Raw genomic sequence first — 21,764 nt, 5'->3', positions numbered from 1 at the left:
GTGAATTATCATAGTCGAATTTCGTCTCATTTTTCTTTTCTTTTAATGCTGATAGTTTATTGCATTTCACTTCCTCCCCCTCCCCCCCCCCCCCAGAAAGCCTAGAATTTTTATCCCTTTCGGACGCTCTTCGTGAGGCACCCCGAATTAAATGTCGATAATTTCTTTCTTTTTTTTTTCAGAGTTGTTTTATGTATCACCAACAACCCGAACTTCTGCGGAATGAAATTTTTATTTCATTATAACAGCCATCTCCAAGTTTCTTCCCTGATAGCTGATAAAATTCACCTTTTTCCGGATTTAGAGACATGAATGATGAATACTGATAGTAAGGGGAATAGAACAGAAAATACAGCACAGTCCAACTCGGTTATAGCGACTTCGCTTATAACGACACTCGGCTTTAACATCAATAATTGACGGTCGTAGCTGGTTCTCATAGAAAATAATTGTTATTAACCTTGCTTTTAACGTGAACGAAAACACAACGACCTCGGATATAAAACGACACATTTTTCGTCTTTTCAGCTTCCGTTTCTATGGTATTTTCTTAAACAAATTCCGAAAATTAGAGCTGATTACATTCAGGAAATGTTTGTCTGTCATTCTATTAATACCTATACCGATTTAAAAAAAAATTATTATTTAGCCCGATGTTCCGATGCGCGTACACTGATATGATCATTTCCGTATTTTCCCATATATAACTTCACTCTGTCCTATTTTCTTCATAAAAATGGCCCCGTCTTTTTTGTTTTTTCACTGAAGCTTATTTTAATTTATAATATTTACTAAAATCAGGGACGAAGATAATTTGCATAATTTATAAATTGTTCTATAATGCATTTGATTATGAATGGATACAAATATTCATGAAAAAAATGCGTCATGTTAAATATTTTTTTCTCGTGGACAAATTTTCATTCACTGCAAACTTGATGTAGCACTTTATCAGTGCCAAGGCTGTCTATGCGCAATTTCGCTGACAATTGGCGAGAACTGGTGATTTCCCATGTTTATGATCCGGATTCCCCGCATTTTTCTCGGTAAATTATGGTCGCCCTAATCGTAATGAAATTTTAAGTATATAATATTTCCAGTAAGAGGTTTTCGATAAATATAACATTTGTGATAGCATCTGATTATATTTTTTGTAGTCAAACTCGGTTATTACGACCTTGTTCATAACGACATCTCGGCTATAACATGAATAATTGGTAGTCGCAGCTAATTCCAGTAGAGAACAATGTTTATGAACCTTGATAAAAACGTCGTTCAAAACACGATGACCTCAGATATAATGGAACATTTTCCATTGCTTTTGCTACCATTTTCATGGCGTTTTTCCCAAGAAATTCTCAGAATCAGAGCTCATCACGTTCAGGGAATGTCTGTCTGTTATTCTTTGATACCTAACGAATATTTATAAACATAAAAGACCCGTAAACGGGACAAATTTCCTTCTTTTGCCCCCACAAAAAAAATCTGTTTTTTATAAAAATGTCCAGTTTTCCTGTTTTCTCAACGAAGCTTATCTGTATTTACTGGGGAAAAAAGAAATAGTTGGTAATTTCGCTGAGTACATTTTTGGTAAGAGAGTGATTTACCCCGTTTATGATCTCAATTTCCCGCATTTTTTAAAATAAAATATCGTCGCTCTAATGAAATTTCAACTTCATGCATATAAATTTGATTGTATCCGATTAAATGTTTCCTACTTTAAAGGTCTGGAAAACGTCAACCTCGGTTGTAACGACAGCTCGGCTATAACGGCAAAATTTCACGGAATCTTCGATGTCGTTATAACCGAGTTTGACTGCACCATTCTTTTTTTTTAAGCACTCGGTTCACAAAAACAATAAATGTAATTCCAAAATTTTTTGAAATAACGAGAAACGTGCGGATAAATATACATTATAAGCTGACGTAAAAAAAGTAACAAATTCAAACTGAGTTATTTCCTTTTTTTTTTTTTTTGATATATTTTCCTCTGACCTCAAGTCAGCGCTTTTCCGGTGACTGAAAATACACTGACCCATCCAACCTCTAAGTTAAATGAACCGCAAGACCAGCAGCAGGAGAATAAAAACGAAAGTCTATTAGAAAAAAAAAGACTGGTGAAAGCATATACAAGCATTTACAGTCATACTAAAAAAATATATAAAAATCCCTCAATCATTTGATTATGGAAAGCGTTTAACCGTAAAAAAAAAACACCCGAAGAATAATATGTATTCGTATAAGGCGAGTAAAAAAAACCTTAAAGTCAAGAAAAAAGGGAAAAAAAGAATTTTTTTTAATCTGCGCCAGAGGTATATACCTTTATTTTTCTCACGCAGAGGTTTCGAGAACACAATGGGAGACCCCCCCATTCCACCCAATGGCCTCTCAACTCTGACCTCTCTCACGATTCTTGTGTCAATAACGGAGCTCAAAAAGATGAAGAGTTTGGGCAAGAAATTGGCAGGAAGAATAAGTAAAAGTAAGAAAATGAATTGAAAAATATTCTATTTTTATTACATAAGGATTTTTTTTTAATTTTATTTTTTTAAATCAGAGTGACTAAATGAAATGAATATAATCACAAGAGTAATCTATAACAAATGTCTTCAAACAAGGTGAAGATCTTCAACCACAGTCAATTACACTGGTGAAATAAATTAAGAGAATTTGCATATTTTTATCGAATTTCATGAAAAGAACTGAACTGAATGTAAAACCACTGCTTCTAGACAAAAATGCAAATCTTGTACGTCAAATACGTAAGCGTACACGTGTGTGTAGGCGGAGCCAGTAGAGAAACAGGCTTTATAAGCGCGCGTAAGTTAAGACGCATTTCGTTCGCTAGCACAACTCGGCGAATTTCTTGGTGTTATTTTGCAGCAATCGGTTAATTTCAAATTGTAACTGTAAAAATGAGTAACCACCAACGTTTAGATGATGGATTGCTGAACGAGTGGGACCAATTGCCACAGGAAATGATAAACTGCCTTATTTCAAGTATGAAATCACGCTGCGAGACCTGTATATCTGTAAGAGGGGACCATACCCCCTATTAACCCATTTTTTTGTTTATTCTGCAACCGCGGTTTCATACCTTCCGACTCCAACGAGTGTTACACACGATCTCATGCGCGTGTGTATATTACACTTATTGAATGGTTATTTGTTTTGTATTGTATCAATGTATGTACATATCAAATATCATTAAAATCGGTACAGTAGAAATATTCCCCTTCTTCAGAAATATTTTTCTCTCATCGCCCCTCAATTTAACTGAACCCATAGGATCCTATGCTAAACTTGGAGCTTCTATCGCCCCCTGGATCATTCCATCACCCACCAGGGGGCGATATTGCCCACTTTGGGAAACACTGCACATAAGTGGAATTCGCGAAAGTCGGGGGGAAATTTTGCATACAAATACATTAAAAAGTAGAAAATTGGAATCAATATTCCTGGAAAACACTAGTCTTTTCGAAAAAAATTGCAATCAACATGTAGGCTTTCCTACACAAAAATTCCCATGAATATTTTTAAATTGCTCCAAAACATATCCAAGGTCAGATATAGCGCAATATTTAGTAGACCTTTGGTCCATCAAAAGAAATAAGCTTGCGTTAAAGCAGGGTAATTTTTTTATTAGTTTTTGGTTCTTCGTGTATCTTCGTCAAGTGTCGAAATTAGTTAAAGTGGCAGTTGAGTGACTGGAGCATTGTTAATAAATTTTAAATGGCATAATTTTGAACTCAACGAATTAAATGGTGACCAAAAATGAACTGATTTTTCAAAATCTGTGGTCAAGTTTACATCTTCAGCTACTTCCCTAGTTTCTACTTTTAGCACTTAAAAAATCAGCTCAGATTGACTATTTGTGGTTTTCTGATCGAACGGACAATATATTTTTACTTGATTATAACATTATAAAAAAATATTGTTTCCAATTCAACTATAATCCCATAACGCTTATACTGGATTCAAGAAATAGGCATTTTTCACAGAAAATCGCGTAAATCGGGGTAGTGTGAGTAGGGGTATGACTGTACACAATAACCGATTTATCACATTTACCGCAACATATATATATTTAAAAAAATAATCACAAATACTAATTAGAATATAGAGGAATACATTTTCTTCAAAACTTAAACTATCAAGATGACGATTCGTGATTCACTTGGATTCATGAATAATAAAAATAAACATCATAATTATTCATTTTATACAATTTTTTTGCCAATACAGAATTTGGAAAAACACTAAATTCATAAAATATTTTTTCCCCTATTTTTCTCAATCAGCCTGTCGAAAATGAAGGGGGAGGTGATGTAGAAGTACAGGCAAAGAGAACAAATGGGCGTTATCACGTAACAAAAGTATTGTCTGCTGCCAATGATTACGGGGGACATCATTTCAAAAACATCTGCCTCCTATTTTTAGTAAATGTCAGTTATCATCAGTTCTTCCACTCACACAACACTGTAGGGTCCGTGTAGCTCCCCCCCCCCTCCCAGCACACACACACACAACGTGAGTAAAAGTGGCGTATCTCCGCACTAGACAGAGACAGCAGATGGTCTCTTGAAGGTTCTTGTGCGACCTCTGACCTGCTGCACTTGCACTGGATTGTGGTCCACACTTCCGGAGACAACTTGGAAAGGAAGAACGCTGATTGCGTTGGCGTCAGTTGAATGCAGTATTTGGGGCGTAGGGCCCTTTTTGCCTTCCGTTGCATTCAGGGGAGGGGGATGGCAATGAAAGCAACAACTTTGCACCACATAATAATACCTCGGGGGGAAAATGATGGGGGAAAATTTATGTAAACTGTTTTTACATTATCACAGTCTATAAATATGAGGGTAAACAGCAAATCGTAGAATTTTTTTTTGCTTCCGAAAATGATGAATTCTTCCCAACATTGTTTTCATACATCCCTAATATCTTTAGTTAGTACGTACTAATTTAATACCCAATTAAAACTGAAAATTACTCAATTTTTTTAAAATAAAGAAATCGTGATCACGAAAAAGAAAATGTTCTTGCACTAGTTCATTGGTTCTCAAACTGTAATCAGCGATTGCCTTTAACCCGTGGGTCTCTTTGAATAGTCTAGATCGAGTGGACAACTTCTCACTATTCAAGGACGAACTTCTCGCTGTTCAAGGGCCAACTTCTCGCTGTTCAAGGGCCAACATAACGGTCAGCTGCAGCACATTGCGGGTCGCAGGACAACACTCCGGTGTATAAACAACAGCAGTAAAATTGCCCAGGAAACTCGCAGATTTGTGTCCGCCATAAGTAATATGGTGAAAACGGGCAATTTAGTCATTAAAATCTTACCCTCAGACTCCACTCCTTCATAAACTGATACATATTCATTGTTTTTCTGGTTAACAGCAAATAGATGGCAAATGCATCAAAAATTACTGGGGAAAAAATTATTGGAATAATTTTGGAAAATTAGTCCATTCAATATCAATTTTTACATAACATTTTTTCTACATTTTTCTGCAATTATTTTTATCCGTTACTCCTGATTTGGCAACCGATGGGGTCGCACGGGTCAAATAGATGAGCAAGGAACTGATTCAAGCAATGTTAAAAAAATGCTCTTCACACAATTCTTAATGAAATTCATTTCAGAATTAAGATCTATAACACACACCAGATACAAATATTTATATACCATTAAGCTCTTCAATGCCAACATAATAAATACTGTAGGCCTAAATATTGTGTTATCAACAGATTTTTCACTAAATTCGATTTGCTATTTTCTCGTTCTCGAATATTTTTCCTTTCCATTTCCAATTTCATGAAAGTTTCGTTATACTGTATATATAATAAAATTGTGTTTTTATTCTATTCATTTTTTTTTTTTTTGCACTGATTATCTGTATCTTGTGGTGTCCCTTTACTTTTATTCATTTGTTCATTACAAGGTGGGTGGCCTGGTAGCTCTGGTGATGTTTTTAAGAAAATAAACCAATTTAAATAGGTGAGTAAGACTTCGGGTCACATAAATTCTGATAATTTAAAAAACAATTATAAAATTTTTTTATCATCGCATGCCAAGCAAGCTGTTGCAGTAAAAGTCCGTTATAATGAGTATGGCTTATAACGACGATCTTTATATAACAAGTGATTTGCAGGTAAATTGTCAAATAGATAATGTTACAAAAAACATCCGCTTATAAAAAGAAGTCTATTATAACGACAATTTTCCTCGTGATTGTGAGTTGTCGTTATAACGGACTTCTACTGTATTCCTCTTTTATTTGCCTCTATAACCATACCAAACTTGTTGCAGTGGATCCCACTTATAATGTTTTTCAAAAATCCGTCGTGGAAAAAACACTTTGTAAAAGGGAAAACTCCATGAGTATTAGTAGAAGTTGGGACCACGAAAATAAGTCATGCTACGCTGAAAACAGTTCTAGTGGGTACGTTATAAGAGGGATCGACTGTATTAGCCTTTATCGTTGTTTCTTCTTCACAGTATAAGCTCGAACCAGACAAAAATATGCAAGAAAGCAAAATACGGATAATAAGTAATCGATTATTTAAAAAAAAAGGGGGGGGGGGTAATAAAAATAATACATGATGTTAAGAACAAAATAACTTTAATATTTTTCACATATCTGAAAAAAGCTTTTTCAAGTATTTAGGTTAGAAAAAAAAACGGTCAAAAATGACCTCATAATAAGCATTATTAGGCGGGACGATACATTTTTCATAGGCCTGGATGAAATCCAAAAAAAAGATGTAGACGGCCACCACTTGCAAGACGCAATTGCCAGCAATTTTTTCTCTTTTTCACTTCGTTCCCAATCAAACAGCAATAAATAATTTCTTTAGAAGGTTGCCTTCGAATGCCGATAATACTGCACTTGCGGGGAAAAAAGTAAAAATAATAAAAAAAAAGTCCCTTGGCAAACTTTCTATGCCCATATATTTCAAACTGACTTTTCTACCCACCTTGACAGAATTGATAAGGGAGAAAATAGAAGCGAAGGGCACAGCTAAGTTCAAACGCTACATCTTTTACGATTCTTTCGGCATGAAGCCAGAGCGAAATAAAAGTCTCTTGATCTGCTTTTGTATTTTATATGGTCACGCTGTGGCATCGATAGCCAAAAATGCAATCTACCACACTCTTCGTGAATGACAGACCCAAAACTCTGGAGAAAATATTTCTTTAATAAGTGTTGCATACTTCAAATAAAGCTTAAAATATCGCAGAACCAAAATAACGAACAAATATTATAATAGTACAATGAAATCTCGATTTCACGATACTCTGCGGACCACGGAAAAAAAAAATCTTTGTAGAGGGGTGATCATTATATCCAGTGTTAGCATTATCATCAGACATCGTCAAATTTATGGTTTTGGGGTCTTGTTGGCATTTCTTCTCAACCGACGCTGTTAATACCACCATAAAACGCATTTATAAGTCTGTACTCAGATGGCGATATGTCATAAGGCACTTTCCTCAAAATTGAGTTCACATTCTGGAATCTCGTTCTTCAAAATTTTGGAAGGTGGTAAAATTCCATCTTTCTCTTTCAGTTTATGAGGAAACAACGGAGGCAAATTGTAATGTATAAGTCAAAAGCCATAATATCGCATTTTGGTGAAATACTGTTTACAAATTTGCCATCTTTGCGAAATTTTGAAAAAGTGACTAAAAACATTTTCCCATCTGAGCACAGAAGTGTTTTATTCGCAGAAAAAAATTCACATTAATTAGTTGATGAATAAAATTCAGTTGGTTGTTTCACCGCTGCAAAGTCGTTGGCAGCACAATGCTTTCGTATACCTCAAAGAAAGCAGTTTCACGGCAACTTCTCCCAACAAATGAGGGCAGAGAGTATACCAAATACCGATGCTATTAAATATTAAACATTCTCAAAAGAAAAAAACTGCTGAGGAATTTGAAAATATATTGAAGGTGATTTTTAGTGAAATACAAAAAAAAAAGAAAGTTTTAGCAGTTTCAAAATTTTCTCAAAAATATATATCATTATAGAGTGGTTTATCGTAGTAAAGGATATCGTTGTATCGAGAGAAGTTTAACATCAGACTATACAATTCCAAACAAAGTATGAAAAAAAAAATCATTGCAGAGGGATTTATCGTTGTAGCAAGGGTTCACTTTATAATGGGGGATGTTTTTTTAATAAAAATCGAAACAAAAAACAGACCATTAAAACTGTTTCAGAGACAAGGACAAACACATACAAGTAGCAAGACTAATCGGCTACATCACGCACGAGAGAGCAGCAGCCAGCTGAATGAACTAGTCCAGAACAAACAATAGAACAGTAACAAGATCAAACGTGTTAACTACCTACTCTCCCCCATTCGTGTTGACCCAGACCTTGAACTACAATGGTGATTAGTCAGATTTCAAACGAAAATACTCACTTGAGGTCACGGAAATATGCAAAAATCATACATTTAATTAACTCACATGCACTTACATTTTCAAAATTAGAGAATCCGGATTTAAAAACTAGTAGAAATAAACGCGATGATCGACCATTGACCGAAAGCGGAAAAACAAATATTACTAAGAAAGTTTTAAAAAAAATTCGATGAAGATAAACGAAAAAATCTCCGTCGAGTGAATAGCGAGAGCGAGGTAAATGGCCTCAAAAGACCGAAATGATTCGTTATCAGCGAAATTCAGCGAAGTCAAGACCGGAACTAGAGGGGGGATGGGGCAAAGGGGGGAACTTTCCAGGGCTGAAAACTTTGAGGGACGGCAAATATCAGGAAAAGCGCAAAAATATACCGTAACAAAATCATCCAATTTTATACAGTCGGCATAATAATCTTTTTCTCTCCCCCCCCCCCCCCCAAATTCACAGAAATCCTAGTTAAGCCAACGATTACCAATGTGCCGGGAAATCAGAATTAACATATTTTCTTGCATGCAATGCGCAGATTCGAATTTCAATACTTTGAGGGGGAAAATGTCATTGTATAATCAGCACATGCGAATTTGATTTAGGATTAATGAAATCGTTAGGAATGGAAAGGGTTGTTGGTTACTTTTTGTAACAATAATGTCATTTCTTCCCTTGCATCTCTTTACGTCATCTATAAATCTTTGAAAAAAATTATTTATTTATTTCAGCTCGAGATTGCTTGTTGGGCCGCACGCGATTCACAGGTTCGGCATCTTTTCTTAATGAGAACTCGCCCAGATCGGCTAGGCAAGTTATTTCAAATTATACAATCCCTTTTCTAGAGTGCTGAGAGTAATAAAAGTTTGGGAAATTGCTCAACTAAACTAAGACGTGCTCATAGAAAAAGATTGAGAGTTAAAAATGGATAAATAAAAAGCGCCTAATATCATTTGTTCGCCGTTACCGAGGAAGAAAAAAGAACACCATAATTTAAAGCTATAATGCAAAGACAGGAAAAATTCATTTTAAAGGTCTCCCGAGCCCTCCATCTTTTTATACAAAGAAGCAACACTTCATGGAATGAGGCTAGACTAAAACGACTGTGAACAAATACGGAGCACAATCCCCCCCACCAAACACTTTTTCTTTTTAAATCTCTCTCTCTCTCTCTCTCATATCTTCAAACAACTTGCATTGAAATAACATAATACATTTACTCTATGACAAGACATGGTCGTAAAGTTTTTTTCTCTCACACTTTCCGTAAAGAACCGATCTAAAATCCGAACCAACCTTTCCTCTAACAAACATTCCAGCGAGCTAAAATAAACAGCTGAAAACTTGAAAATATTTTTCCCTCGTCATCTCCGCGATATTCAATTGACCTCAATGCTGTGCAAATCGCGAGGCTCTGCTAACTTGCCTCTGTGTATTTATTTACTTTTTTACTCTGAGGAATTTTTCAACTGAAAACCTCAATTAACCGAATTCCCGTTTCAGCATGCACCAAGAAAACTAGAGAAATGATTTCATGAGACATTATAGACCTTGGAGCGATCGATGTATCAATTCCGTTTTCTACCCGCATTTAGACGCAGGTTGCTGAAATTCTCGATTAATACTAAAGAACCATGCATGCATCTTGTGAACATTCATTTGAAGAGCTTGGTACCAGAAGATATTGTGGATGTATTTACGAAAACCAATATCAATGCTTGAGGTGTTCATCTTATATGTTTAAAATGCTGCCATCTATCTTTCTAAACTTACTTTCTTTCAAACCGATCACAACTCAGGTCCATCGCCATCTATGGGCAATTTACTACCTAGTGAGTTGTGCCGGAAGTATAAGTGTGTGTACCTATCTTTCTAAACTGGAAGTGGCAGTGACAAATGCTTCAATTTTTGTGTTGTGGGTCCGCCTTCTTTTCGTGCGGAGAGATACTTCATTTGAGTTGGAATTTTTTTTTTACAGCTCTTATTTATTAATTAAATGGCCAGGAACAAGTAGAATTAAGAATACTGCATTCTCTCCTAAAGAATACAATATGGCGTCATAAGGAATCTGGCTTTAGCTGCAGCCGAACCCCGCTATAGCGAAGGCAAATTTTAACAAACCTCAAGGTGCGACGAACGAAATTTTCATTCCCATTTCAATCGGATAGAGCCGAATTTTCGGTCTATTGAAGTTCCTTATAAAATAGTCAGGGTTTGACTTAACGCTGTTCAAAAATAGGAAGTCATTATTCTCAATGCGTAATTATACAAGTGAAAACTTAAGTACCCGACTGTACTTCAGTAGATTTTAATACGGCGTTGAAAGGATTAAATCCGATTTCCCTGACATCAGTCATCCCCAAAATCATTGCACACCGCAAGCAATTAAAAAAAGAAGAAAAATCAACCACATTATTTACATCTGCAAGCCACATGGCAGCTGGCGCACGACGGAATTCGCGACATCTGTTCATGGCCAAATTATTTCCAAATGCGTGTTTTTCCTCCAAAAGAGAAGAAAACTTATTTTAAAATCATAAAAGTACACACACAAGCACTCCCTCTTCAGATCGTATAGGAATGAATATGCTATATAGTCAAATAAACACCAGTAACCAACGACCAATTCCTTTTGGTTCCGCAGCATAAATCAAACGATGTAAATCAAGCACGGCCATGTGGTATGAGACGAAAATAAAACGAGCTCCACTGATAATCAACAGTGGCGATTCCCATGACAGATATATGTCTATGGACGTCGAGAAACCACAGGAAATGAAGCTCAACAGTCAACAACAAAAAAAACGAAATATCACCAGTAGTGTCAATAAATTGCACATTCTACAGGGAACATGTGAGAATGAGTTAAAAGAATGATGTCCGCGTTTCAAAGACCCGCTAACAATTTTTCTCTCATCATCCCCCCACCCCCGATTTGTTTTCATCTTTTTTCTCCACATTTTCGTGAATGCAGTGGGGAAACCAATTGAAGATGTTCACTTTTCTAAATATGTATGAAGCATTTTGAAACTGAAAAATATGGGATACCGGTCTAAATATGGACTAGCTGTTGACTCTGAACTATAGTCTGTTTCAGGTTAACTTTGCAGTGAAGAGAAAGGTAGAGAGTGTATTCCTTCGCCGTAAAATATAGTTCTCATATATCGGAAGTTTAAGATGAACCTTTATACAGAATATTTCAATTTTTTATATGATTTTGAAAAAATACTGAAAAAACATCGTTTTGAACCGATGTTTACTTGTTTAAAATTTTTAAATAATAAAAAATATTGGTTACCATTATCAAAAAACCATAGCAACGGCGACGACACTCTGGCGCGATATCCTAGAAATTTTCCCCGCCAATATCACTCGTTTTTTCCACTACACAATTGTATACTGTATATTTATATTTTTTTCGTTATTTGGTAGAATTTTCCATAACGATACAATTTTTCATCGTTTTACATGCAGTTATAGGCTTACATAAAAACGAATATTCAATCAGTTTATTTTCTCCCAAAAATAGGCTCAGTGAGTTCAGATATTCACCTATAGATTACAAGAAGTGTTTTTCTTCCACGAGAGCACCGATATTGTTATGAGAGGCCCTCTATGGGTACAGAAGTTTTGGTTTTATGTCCTCCTTTTTTTTAATTATTTATTTTTTGCCATGTTTATGGGATAGTTTTAGTTTCCGATCACGGAGAGTGTTGACAGAGTCGCGACTTCCACCAGGTAGTGCTTCCACTCACACGAACGGACGCCATCTTCCACCCACCTGTTTCTCCTCATGCCCCTTGCCTTTAGCGTCTCTTGAGATACAATAAATGAGTGGGGGGGGGGGGGTCCACAGTGGTTTGGGCTTTCATCTTTTATGTGACAGTTGTGTCTTTATTTCCACCAGAGATAGCCACGCACCACATCAACCGTAACAAAAGACTAAAGCTGTCGTGAAAACAAGTGGCATCGACGTATACCGTTCGGGGAAGGGGGGAGGTCAAGCGACGAAAATTTCGGCAAGAAAAGTGAGTAAAAAAATTCTAAACTTTTCCGTATCATTATTATTATTTGCTGCTATTCCTGCATTTACACGTGAAAACAGAGTTAATCTGCTTCTTCTTATTTTTTTTTTTTTTTATTGGCTTCAAAAATTTTATTTAACATTAATTTTTTCCATATAAATTGAAGAAAAAATTAAAAATCCTCAAGTTTTTGAGAGCCATGGTTAATATACAGTATTTCAACTACAGTCGTTGCTTTTATAATATTGTTTGGATTTTTTTTTGTAAATAAATTTCAGCTGAGGTAAGGGAAATATTGCGGAAAAATATGACTGTTTTTTGAAATTGTTAGTATTACTTACGGCACATCAATGAAGAGTAAGTGACACGCTGATAGAAGATAATTATTTTTTCTAAATTTTAAAACACTTTCTAATCAAAAAACAAAACAAATGATTTCAAAAACCTCACTTTAATTTCTGAAAGTATCGGCAATGGTTTTCTTTTAATTCTATAATTATTACTAATTTAACGGTGCAATTACGTTACACGTAAAAAATATTTTTCCCAGTGAGATTGGCGAGATTCGGCCATACCTTACCGAGGCCGCGCATCGATACATTGGTTAAGAGGCTTTCGTTCCCATAGCAACGAGTGATGCGGTTCCCTCGTAGCTTCCCCTTCACTGCAAAGTTAACCTGAAACGGACTATAGTAGAAGGTCGTGCTACTGGTGAGGAGGGCAGGAAAGTATCACATTATGGTGAGGAAGAAAGTCTTGAACAGTTGAGTCATCACTGTTGTCTATGTAGGAAGCAGCCGCCATTTTTGTTTCAATAAATCACGTAGTTTCATTTAAATGCGGTAAAACACTCACACCCCCCCCCCACCCATCCCCCACGAGAAAATCCAGCGCTCGTTAATGTATCCGGAAGGTAATAAGCAGGTTCGACTGTAGTTCGTTCACTTGGTGGGTTAAAATTTTCTCTATGGAGACACATAAATACATGTATATGTTTTATCAAAGCGCATATTTTGAATCTAAACAAAGTTCGGTGAAAAAATGACATCAGATGGGTGATTTTCTTTCACACAGAAATGTCTGAAAAGACTCGATAACCGCTGGTAGTGATATATTTTAATGTGCTGCGTCGTAAGTATATACGATTTCGCAATTCTATCATCAAAAAGAAACTTTCTGGATGTAAATGCTGAAATAATCTTTGAAAAAGTGAAGTCTGCTGTCTCCCCTGGGTAAATCGAACGATGTTTCCATTTAGAAACCCGGGCAAACGCATTAGCTTGTTCACCCCATAGTCACAACTACATGTATTTCTTTCTTTATGGAAAAATAACAATCTCTCTCACTCTTCAATTTTATATCATATTTTTTATGAAGTTACAGTTTTTCTTCAAAAATTTCATAAACGTCTCGGAAAAAAAAAAAAATTCTAAGCACATCTTTTCAATCGTCAAACTTGTGAAGTATTTCTCAAAGATGAAAGCGATCAACGAGGTACCGTTTTTAAACTTTAATGTGCACTCGTGTACAAAAGTTAAGCATAATGTACAAACCATCACTTTGGACGTGCGTACGCGGGATCGACTTTTTGGAGAAGAAACAAACTTTGGGAATGAGAGCACAAGAATCTCTTCCAGAGAAATTTTAAGTTACTATCCTTCAAAGACATTTTAAATTAACAGAAATTAAGATGACATGCACAAAGTTGTTTTCTTTGATATTTTAATTTTTTTTCACAAAATTATTCAACACAAAATGTTTTCAATTTCCAAACGTCTGGAAGGTGGGGGAGAAAGAGCACGTGTCCCTCCCTACGTACCCCCTATGACCATAGTGTGATAGGCAACGGAACCTGGGAGCTGAGGCTAATCAAGGCCTCCCCCCCCCCCATAAATTTTGTGAGGGGCTGATCTCCCTCAATAATAATGAATATAAAATGCAACGCACCTCTCCCCCTCCTACATAAAGGCAGGAGTCCCGTATATACGGGCGACTGACAACTTTCAGCACCCCCCCCCCCTTCAGTGTTTTCTTCCTGTCGGCGCCTCTGACTAATGTTTCCCAAAGTGAGCAGCATCGCCCTCTGCGGGAGGATAATAGTTATGGATTCAATATAGGATATCGCTCAGGAGAGGGGCGATGAGGGAAAAAATTCTGGGGTTGTGGAGGCGATGATCTGCACAAACAATGCTTATGCTTAACTTTTGGACATCAGCGTATTGAGCAAAAAAATGTCAAATTCAAACACAGTGGTCACTAACAAAATACATTAGAAGGAATGTTCATGACAGCCGCTCATTTGATCATTTTTGTCGCACCACGGTAATTTTTTTGCACACGAGGGCTAATTAGACTGGGGCCTACAATTTATTGCCGATTCCGAACGGCAGCCTTTTTTTATACTCATTGAGAAGTTGGTGCGCTAACCCCTCGATGTGGGACTCCCTGCGGAAGTAATCTTTTTCTGTGGTCATGTCGCTGTTTCTGTTGTACCCGTCAGGAACGCTTCTGACAAGGACGAACCGGGTATCGAACTCGCGACACCTCTGAACATACTCTGGTACTACAGAGCCGCCCCCTTGAGGGATGTGCGATAATTCCCCGCATTCAAAGTGGTTTCGCGCTCGTGGTAATGGAATGGAAAATTTTGATTTTTAAATTAAACGATATTATAAAACAAGGTTTCCGGGCTTCGACTATAGAAATGTTTGTGCGAATCTGTGCATAATTTGAAGAATCAGTGAAAAATTATTCATACAGTAAGCCCCCCCCCCCTTTTCAGAGACCGACCTAGACATGACCAAGGCTCTGAGAAAAGCATAAATTAGGACCTCTTTGTGACTGGTGGGACAAAGATCTTTGGTTTGTCAGCGAATATATATTGCCCAAATTTAGGAACCCTGGGCAAGTGCCTCTCTTGCGGAAATCGGACCCTGTCCCTTTTTTTCGCACAGGGTCCCACATCTAGTAAGAGCAACCCTTGTTTACACGTTACATTGTATGGATTAGTAGCACTGTAGTAATTGCTAACAACGAATTTAACGACAACACGAAATTTTTCTTTTCGGATCGCTCAAATTTTTCTATGATGAATTTTTCGATAAAACAACTGCGTTGTACGGGGGAACAGTACATAATCTACAATTTATTTAATTCTAGTCCTGAGTCGGTGCTGCCACCTGTAGGAAAAAATATTTAGATCAAATACTTTTCAATGCGACTACGTCTTCCACACATACTATACGCCAGGGCCGTAGCTAGCCATCCCTGTGCAAGAATTTGAATTTAGGCCCCATTCTGAGCCCCCCCCCCAAGTGGGCCCTGTGCGGGTGCACCTGTTGCACCTGCCTAGTTACGGCCCTGCTATACGCAGTTGTTAACCTGTAATGTGTCATGGCCCCATCCTTAAGCAGGGTCCTAGGGCTAGGCCAAGGCTTCCAGGAGTCTTTATTTAGATCTGTAGCTCATTTTGCATCAAAAATTAATACATCTCCAGGCTTCCCCTTGTAGCAGCCACGAGCTCAGTGATGTCAACTAAGCGATGTCGCTCCCGGGGGGGGGGGGGCGGTACTGGAACTAACCATGTGTGACAGTAAAAGCTACAAGTACAATCACGCTCTTCCTCCCCTCCTGCACATCCTCGAATAGCGACCCTAGGATGGGACCTTTTGCGGGCACCCAGACCAGACTTTTCACGGGCCTCCTCTATGTTGAATTGATAGCATGAAAAATGGGCATAGCCATGGATAGAATGTAGGCTCCTGTGGGTTCATTTAAGAAGGAGCCGAAAAATCTGAAAAAGGGCGTTAAGACGAATAAGTGCAGGATACTCTACAGAGAAGCCGTTACTGACCACCTTAATCAATATGCAGAAACAAGAGTAAAACGGCATGGAAACAATTTTCTCGAAAACAATCAAATATCATAATTCTACTAAACTTTTTTTTTCGGAATGAGTAACGACACAGATAAAATCAATAAGCAGATGAAAAGAAAAAAAAGGAAGAAATGAAAAAAAAAAGATCAATCAAATCAAACCTTGACTTTCAAACTCGGTGGACGGTAGAGATCTTCGACCTTCTTTGTTATTGTTGTCTTCGGCTGTTTGAGATGACAGACGTTCCTTTACAAGAAAATAAACAAACAAAATGAATAAAAATGTATCAAACATATAATACAGTAAAATTATTATTCACTGGTCGATAAAAATAGGAAGGTAGTACGTTTTTACAAAAAAAAAAAAAAATTCAACGACTTCCACGCGAGAGTGTAGTGCAGTAATAAGTCTGCTATAACGAGAACTTACAATCATCACGACGGAAACTGTCTTTAAAACGAACTTCTTGTTATTAAGGAATTACATTTTTTTTTTCCAGTGAGGTTATAAACTGTAAATTTTCTTGCAATATCTGCATTATAATTTCATTTCGTTCTAATATTAGAAAATGAACAGGACTGTAGAGTCGTGGAATTGATTTATAGTCTCTCAGCAGAGTTGATTGATTCCCCAAGATGTTTTTCTGCATGGAATTTCATATTCTCAAAACGATTCAGCCGACCGAACGCGCAATAAATTCTCACATCACAATTACAGTATATCGCTGCTCAATTTCATGTCTGTATGAACTCGTTAACATTTTTCCATTAAGGAGTCTCTTCCACCCAGTTTTTTCAGCCGTTTGGAAAAACGAATTTAAATTGCCTTTACTTAACCGTGCATGCACCTTGAACACATTCCTCTGAGGAATTTCTAACGAATCGGTACATGCCGGACGGAATGTGTGTGCTGAGTGTAGGTGTGACCTTAACGTATTTATGCTGTCAGAATAGTGCCTGCTTCGTGTTCCTACCGGTGTTGCCATCTGTCTTCCATAAGTGAAGAGGGTAAATGTTTGAATTTTCATGTTACGTGAGTATCGAGTTGAAGGTCTACCTGCTCCTGAAGGCAGACCTTCCACACGATACTTAAGACTGATAACTTCAACTTGAGAACCTGAATTGATAAACATGATAACGACTTGAAACAATAAGCTCCGGCAGTCACCGTCGCTTATCCTGTCTACCTATATAGTGGGAAAGCTTAAAAATAGAAAGGGGGTATAAAAACGGATTTTTCTGCGTCAACTTTATAGAGGTTAATCAGAGTAAATTGTTTTATAAGTTCATAAGTAGCATGTGCGATGATAGAAATGCATGAAGTGGTAGTAAAATCCCCCCTTTCGGTTGGTCGTCCACTGGAAGCTACAACGAGCGTAAACAAGTCGCGGAGAACAAGGCGCATGTATGCTCAAGACCGCTACAGTAGTCTTACGCAAACACGCTACTTGTTTTCACTCGCTGTGGCTTCCAGTGGACGACCCGCCTTAGTTCAATTGTTGAAGGCAGAGGAAAAAAATTGGTCTTTCTCTGGAGAATTTCGTAGATGTTACAGCGAGAGCTTCATAATTTCAACTCGTCAAAACAGAATATCTTTTTGTATTTTTCACATTAGATCTTTGGGGAAATCACTCACAAATATAACGTTATAACTAGCGAGATTATAGTTGTAACCCGTACTCGTTACATCGGACTTTTACTGTACTTACAACATTACTACTTCACCAAACACCAACTCTGGCCATATCGCTATAGTGCAATTTACTGCCATTAGTGAGATGGGTTGGAAGTGAAGGCGCTGTCTATCGGTGGTCGCCTCGAGTTCGTTAGGGAAAATATCTTATCTCGTTGGTAAATGTGCTGCTGTCCCGGAAGCACTATTATGGACCCTTGTTTCCCTCGAGGTTTTTTTTTTTTTTGCGTAATCAATGATGAATGAAAATTAAATGAAATTAGTTTTCCATATTTAATTGGCAGAACTGTTTTATTATGAAATTTCGAACTACCAAAACATATTCTTTTAGCTTTGAATCCTGTGGACGATGCCATCAACACGCAGTCGCAAGTTAGAACGGAATGCATTTGGCTCGTTGTAACGATACAAAGTGGATAACTTGATAACCAAACTAAGGGTTAAAATTACTAGACGCGAGCCCAGTACGAAAATATTCACGGGTTCCTTCGTGGGGAAAATTTATTTTTCGTTATTTTATATATGTTTTTCCAAATATTCATAACATTTTCATTCAGCGCAGCCACCCTTGTCTTGCCATATAATTTTTTTTAATTACAGTGATATTTTCTAGTACTCGGTGCAGGTGCACCTGTCGCACACCTTTATGGGTGGCTCTACTCAAACTTGAACACATAATCACAATATGATGTCATTTGATTTGTCTAAACACTCCCTTTCTCGATATTTTAGAGCCAATTTTTTCAACTTCACGCCCATGGATTGTAATTGCAATAATAAACTGAAGAGCCAAAAAACTGGTACAGGCAAGAGATATGGAACCAATTAGAGTACGGCGCTGCGGTCGGCAACGCCTATATAACACAACAAGTGTCTGGTATAATTGTTAGATCGGTTGATGCTGCTACAATGGCAGGTTATCGAGATTTAAGTGAGTTTGAACGTGGTGTTATAGTCGGCGCACGAGAGATGGGACATAGCATCTCCGAGGTAGCGATGAAATTTGTATTTTCACGTACGACCATTTCACGTGTGCAGTTGGCGTGATATGGGACCCCTGATACGTCTAGATACGACTCTGACAGGTGACAGGTAGGTAAGCATCCTGTCTGATCGCCTGCACCCATTCATGTCCATTGTGAATTCCGACGGACTTGGACAATTTCAGCAGGACAATGCGACACCCCACACGTCCAGAATTGCTACAAAGTGGCTCCAGGAACACTCTTCTGACTTTACACACTTCCGCTGGCCACCTAAATCCCCAGACATGAACATTATTGAACATATCTGGGATGCCTTGCAAAGTGCTGTTCAGAAGAGATCTCCACCCCCTCTTACTCCTACGGATTTATGGACAGCCCTGCAGGATTCATGGTGTCAATTACCTCCAGCACTACTTCAGACATTAGTCGAGTCCATGCCACGTCATGTTCCGGCACTTCTGCGTGCTCGCGGGGGCCCTACACGATATTAGGCAGGTGTACCAGTTTTTTTGGCTCTTCAGTGTATTTCTATCGTATTGTAAGTTTGCAATTCAACACTGAACTGAACAAAACGTGCAAAGCCAGCATCTCCTATAGATAAGATCTTATGGTGTTGACAATGCCCAAGTTATATCACCAACAAGCAGTTTTTTTGCAGCGCAATTCGTCACTGAAATTTACTCTGACTGACACACACACACACACACACGGGCGTCAAATAATTTTTTATTTGGACGTTTTCATTTTTGGAGAATCTATTACAACCCCCGTAGTTCAGTGACTCACACTTTGGTAGCCACTGCTCTACGAAATCTCTAAGGAAAAACTTTTGAATAGAAAGGGCCCGTGAAAAATCTTGACCTGGAGCTTTGATAAATCCGATCCCACCCTATTGGCTGCAGGATGTGGGGACATAGCCAGAGGCGTACGCAGGGAAGGGCACAAGAGGTTTCCCAAGATGATCAAAAATTTTAAATATTTTCAAATACCTTTAAAAAAACTATAATTTTGAAAGAAAATACCTTTATGTGCTATCCTAATTGATTTTTGTTAATTTAAAATGTTTTTTGAAGGTTAGTAACTGAATATCCTCGGGAAGAAACTCCTTGTGCCACCTCTCCCTCTAAAGGTCAATCCAGCGTACGCCTCTGGATATATCGTGTGGCCATTTAGAATGAAAACAAATAGCAAGAACGGTATGAGCTCTGACAGGAACCATTCACAAAATCATGGTGAAATACGTGAATAATAAATAGACCCATGAATGAAAAAAAAAAAAACTTATATTTTTATAGGGAAAAACGTCGTGCTCAGGTCATCATTTGGATGACATCCAAATGACCTGATGCCAGGCACGTCTTTGTTGATGGATGTTATCCAAATGATCATCACTCCATCAGCTGAATTGTAATTTACAATCAGTGAGAGAAACTATACGTCATTCAATTTTTAAACCTGTTCAATCCATTTTTTTTCCGTAGGAGATCAGTCACTTTATTTGGAACTATAAAACCGATAAATAACCTGAATTATCTGAAAAAATGTCAAAATCTAATGCAGTAGATAACAATGAAACATGTTTCTACTGGAAATGACGTTTTCTAGATCAAGGAATACAAAGTAAATTTCTTTCCCTCTTTAAAAAATCGGAACTAAGTAACTATTATAGTTACTTAGAAACTATTTAATTCGGTTGAATGACCTTCACAAAGACAGGCACGTCTTTGTTGATGGAAAAATAAGTGCAGCATTTTTATCTGCAGGTATGACGTTTGATGGTCATCAATGAGATACCCTTGCCACCAAGACGATAAAAAATTTGAAAATATTTTTGCAAAAAAAAAATTAAATGCCGGAAGAAAACATCTTTATGTATTACCTTAATCCATTTCTGTTTATTTGAGATGCTTTTTTTTTTTGAAGGTTAGTAACTCAAATTTTTCTCTGGAAGAGATTCCTCATGCCCCTGTCTCAAAAATCGATCCCACATACATCCCTGCCTATACATCTCCAGCAGAACCGTTTCCATTATTATTTCATCATTAATTAACATGCAGGGTTGTCAGAAAAATCTGGTATCACCAAAACTCAAAAATTTACTTACTTTCCCTAATCAAAACTCCTAAATAAATAAATATAATTCAAAGTCTTAACCTTCCATAAATGTTTTTCGAGTTTCAGTTGCTTCCCTATGATTTGAATAATTGAGCTACTGACATATAAAGGCAAAACATTCAAGATGCTGATGAATGTAAGGCGGAAAAATCAATAAAAAATAAGTAAATAATTTTATAAAATGTATACACATCTCATATTTCCCTAATTCTTTCCTTCTAATTTCCCCGGACTTTTCAGGTCACCGGAAACCCTGAATATGACATTGAATTCACAAACACACTCCTTGCAGGCGAAACCTCTCAAAAAAAAACAGTGATTGCGTACATAAAAACATTGAGGACATTGTCCCTGCTTGTGAAGGAACGTTCAAAATTCCCTCCATCCCCTCATAACCCTATCAGGCCCTGGTGCCACAAAAATGTGGGGGTTACTTTTTCTCTCACTGTAGAATTTTTTCTTTTGACCTCAGGGGAGTTGAGCCCTGACTTGAAGGATTGTGTAAGTTTTGAGTTAGAAATATGGTGAATATGATCTTTGGGGGATTTCATCAGAGGGCAGCATTTCAAGTTGAATTTTCAGGGGTTTTTTAAGATGGCTTCGAGGAAAAGTGTGATTTATTACAAAAAATTTAGCAATAAAATTCTGGAAAAAT

At 37.3% G+C, this 21,764-nt stretch overlaps 1 protein-coding gene across 3 annotated transcripts in view; it reads right to left on the bottom strand.

Moving 5' to 3' along the window:
- LOC149068565 (uncharacterized) overlaps nucleotides 1-21,764 on the bottom strand; it is a 123,532-nt gene that overhangs the window by 84,291 nt on the left and 17,477 nt on the right. For all 3 annotated transcript variants that reach the window (XM_089251353.1, XM_089251354.1, XM_089251355.1), the window contains exon 2: nucleotides 16,478-16,562. In XM_089251353.1, coding sequence (XP_089107479.1) covers nucleotides 16,478-16,562 — 85 coding nt within the window. The remainder of the gene's footprint in view (nucleotides 1-16,477; nucleotides 16,563-21,764) is intronic.

Source organism: Pholcus phalangioides, unplaced genomic scaffold (assembly GCF_987345545.1).
Source record: "Pholcus phalangioides strain wild (caught in Gottingen) unplaced genomic scaffold, Ppha-v1.0 ptg000024l_1, whole genome shotgun sequence".
NCBI classification, from domain to species: Eukaryota; Metazoa; Arthropoda; class Arachnida; order Araneae; family Pholcidae; genus Pholcus; species Pholcus phalangioides.
This window is presented reverse-complemented; position numbering and strand designations above follow the sequence as displayed.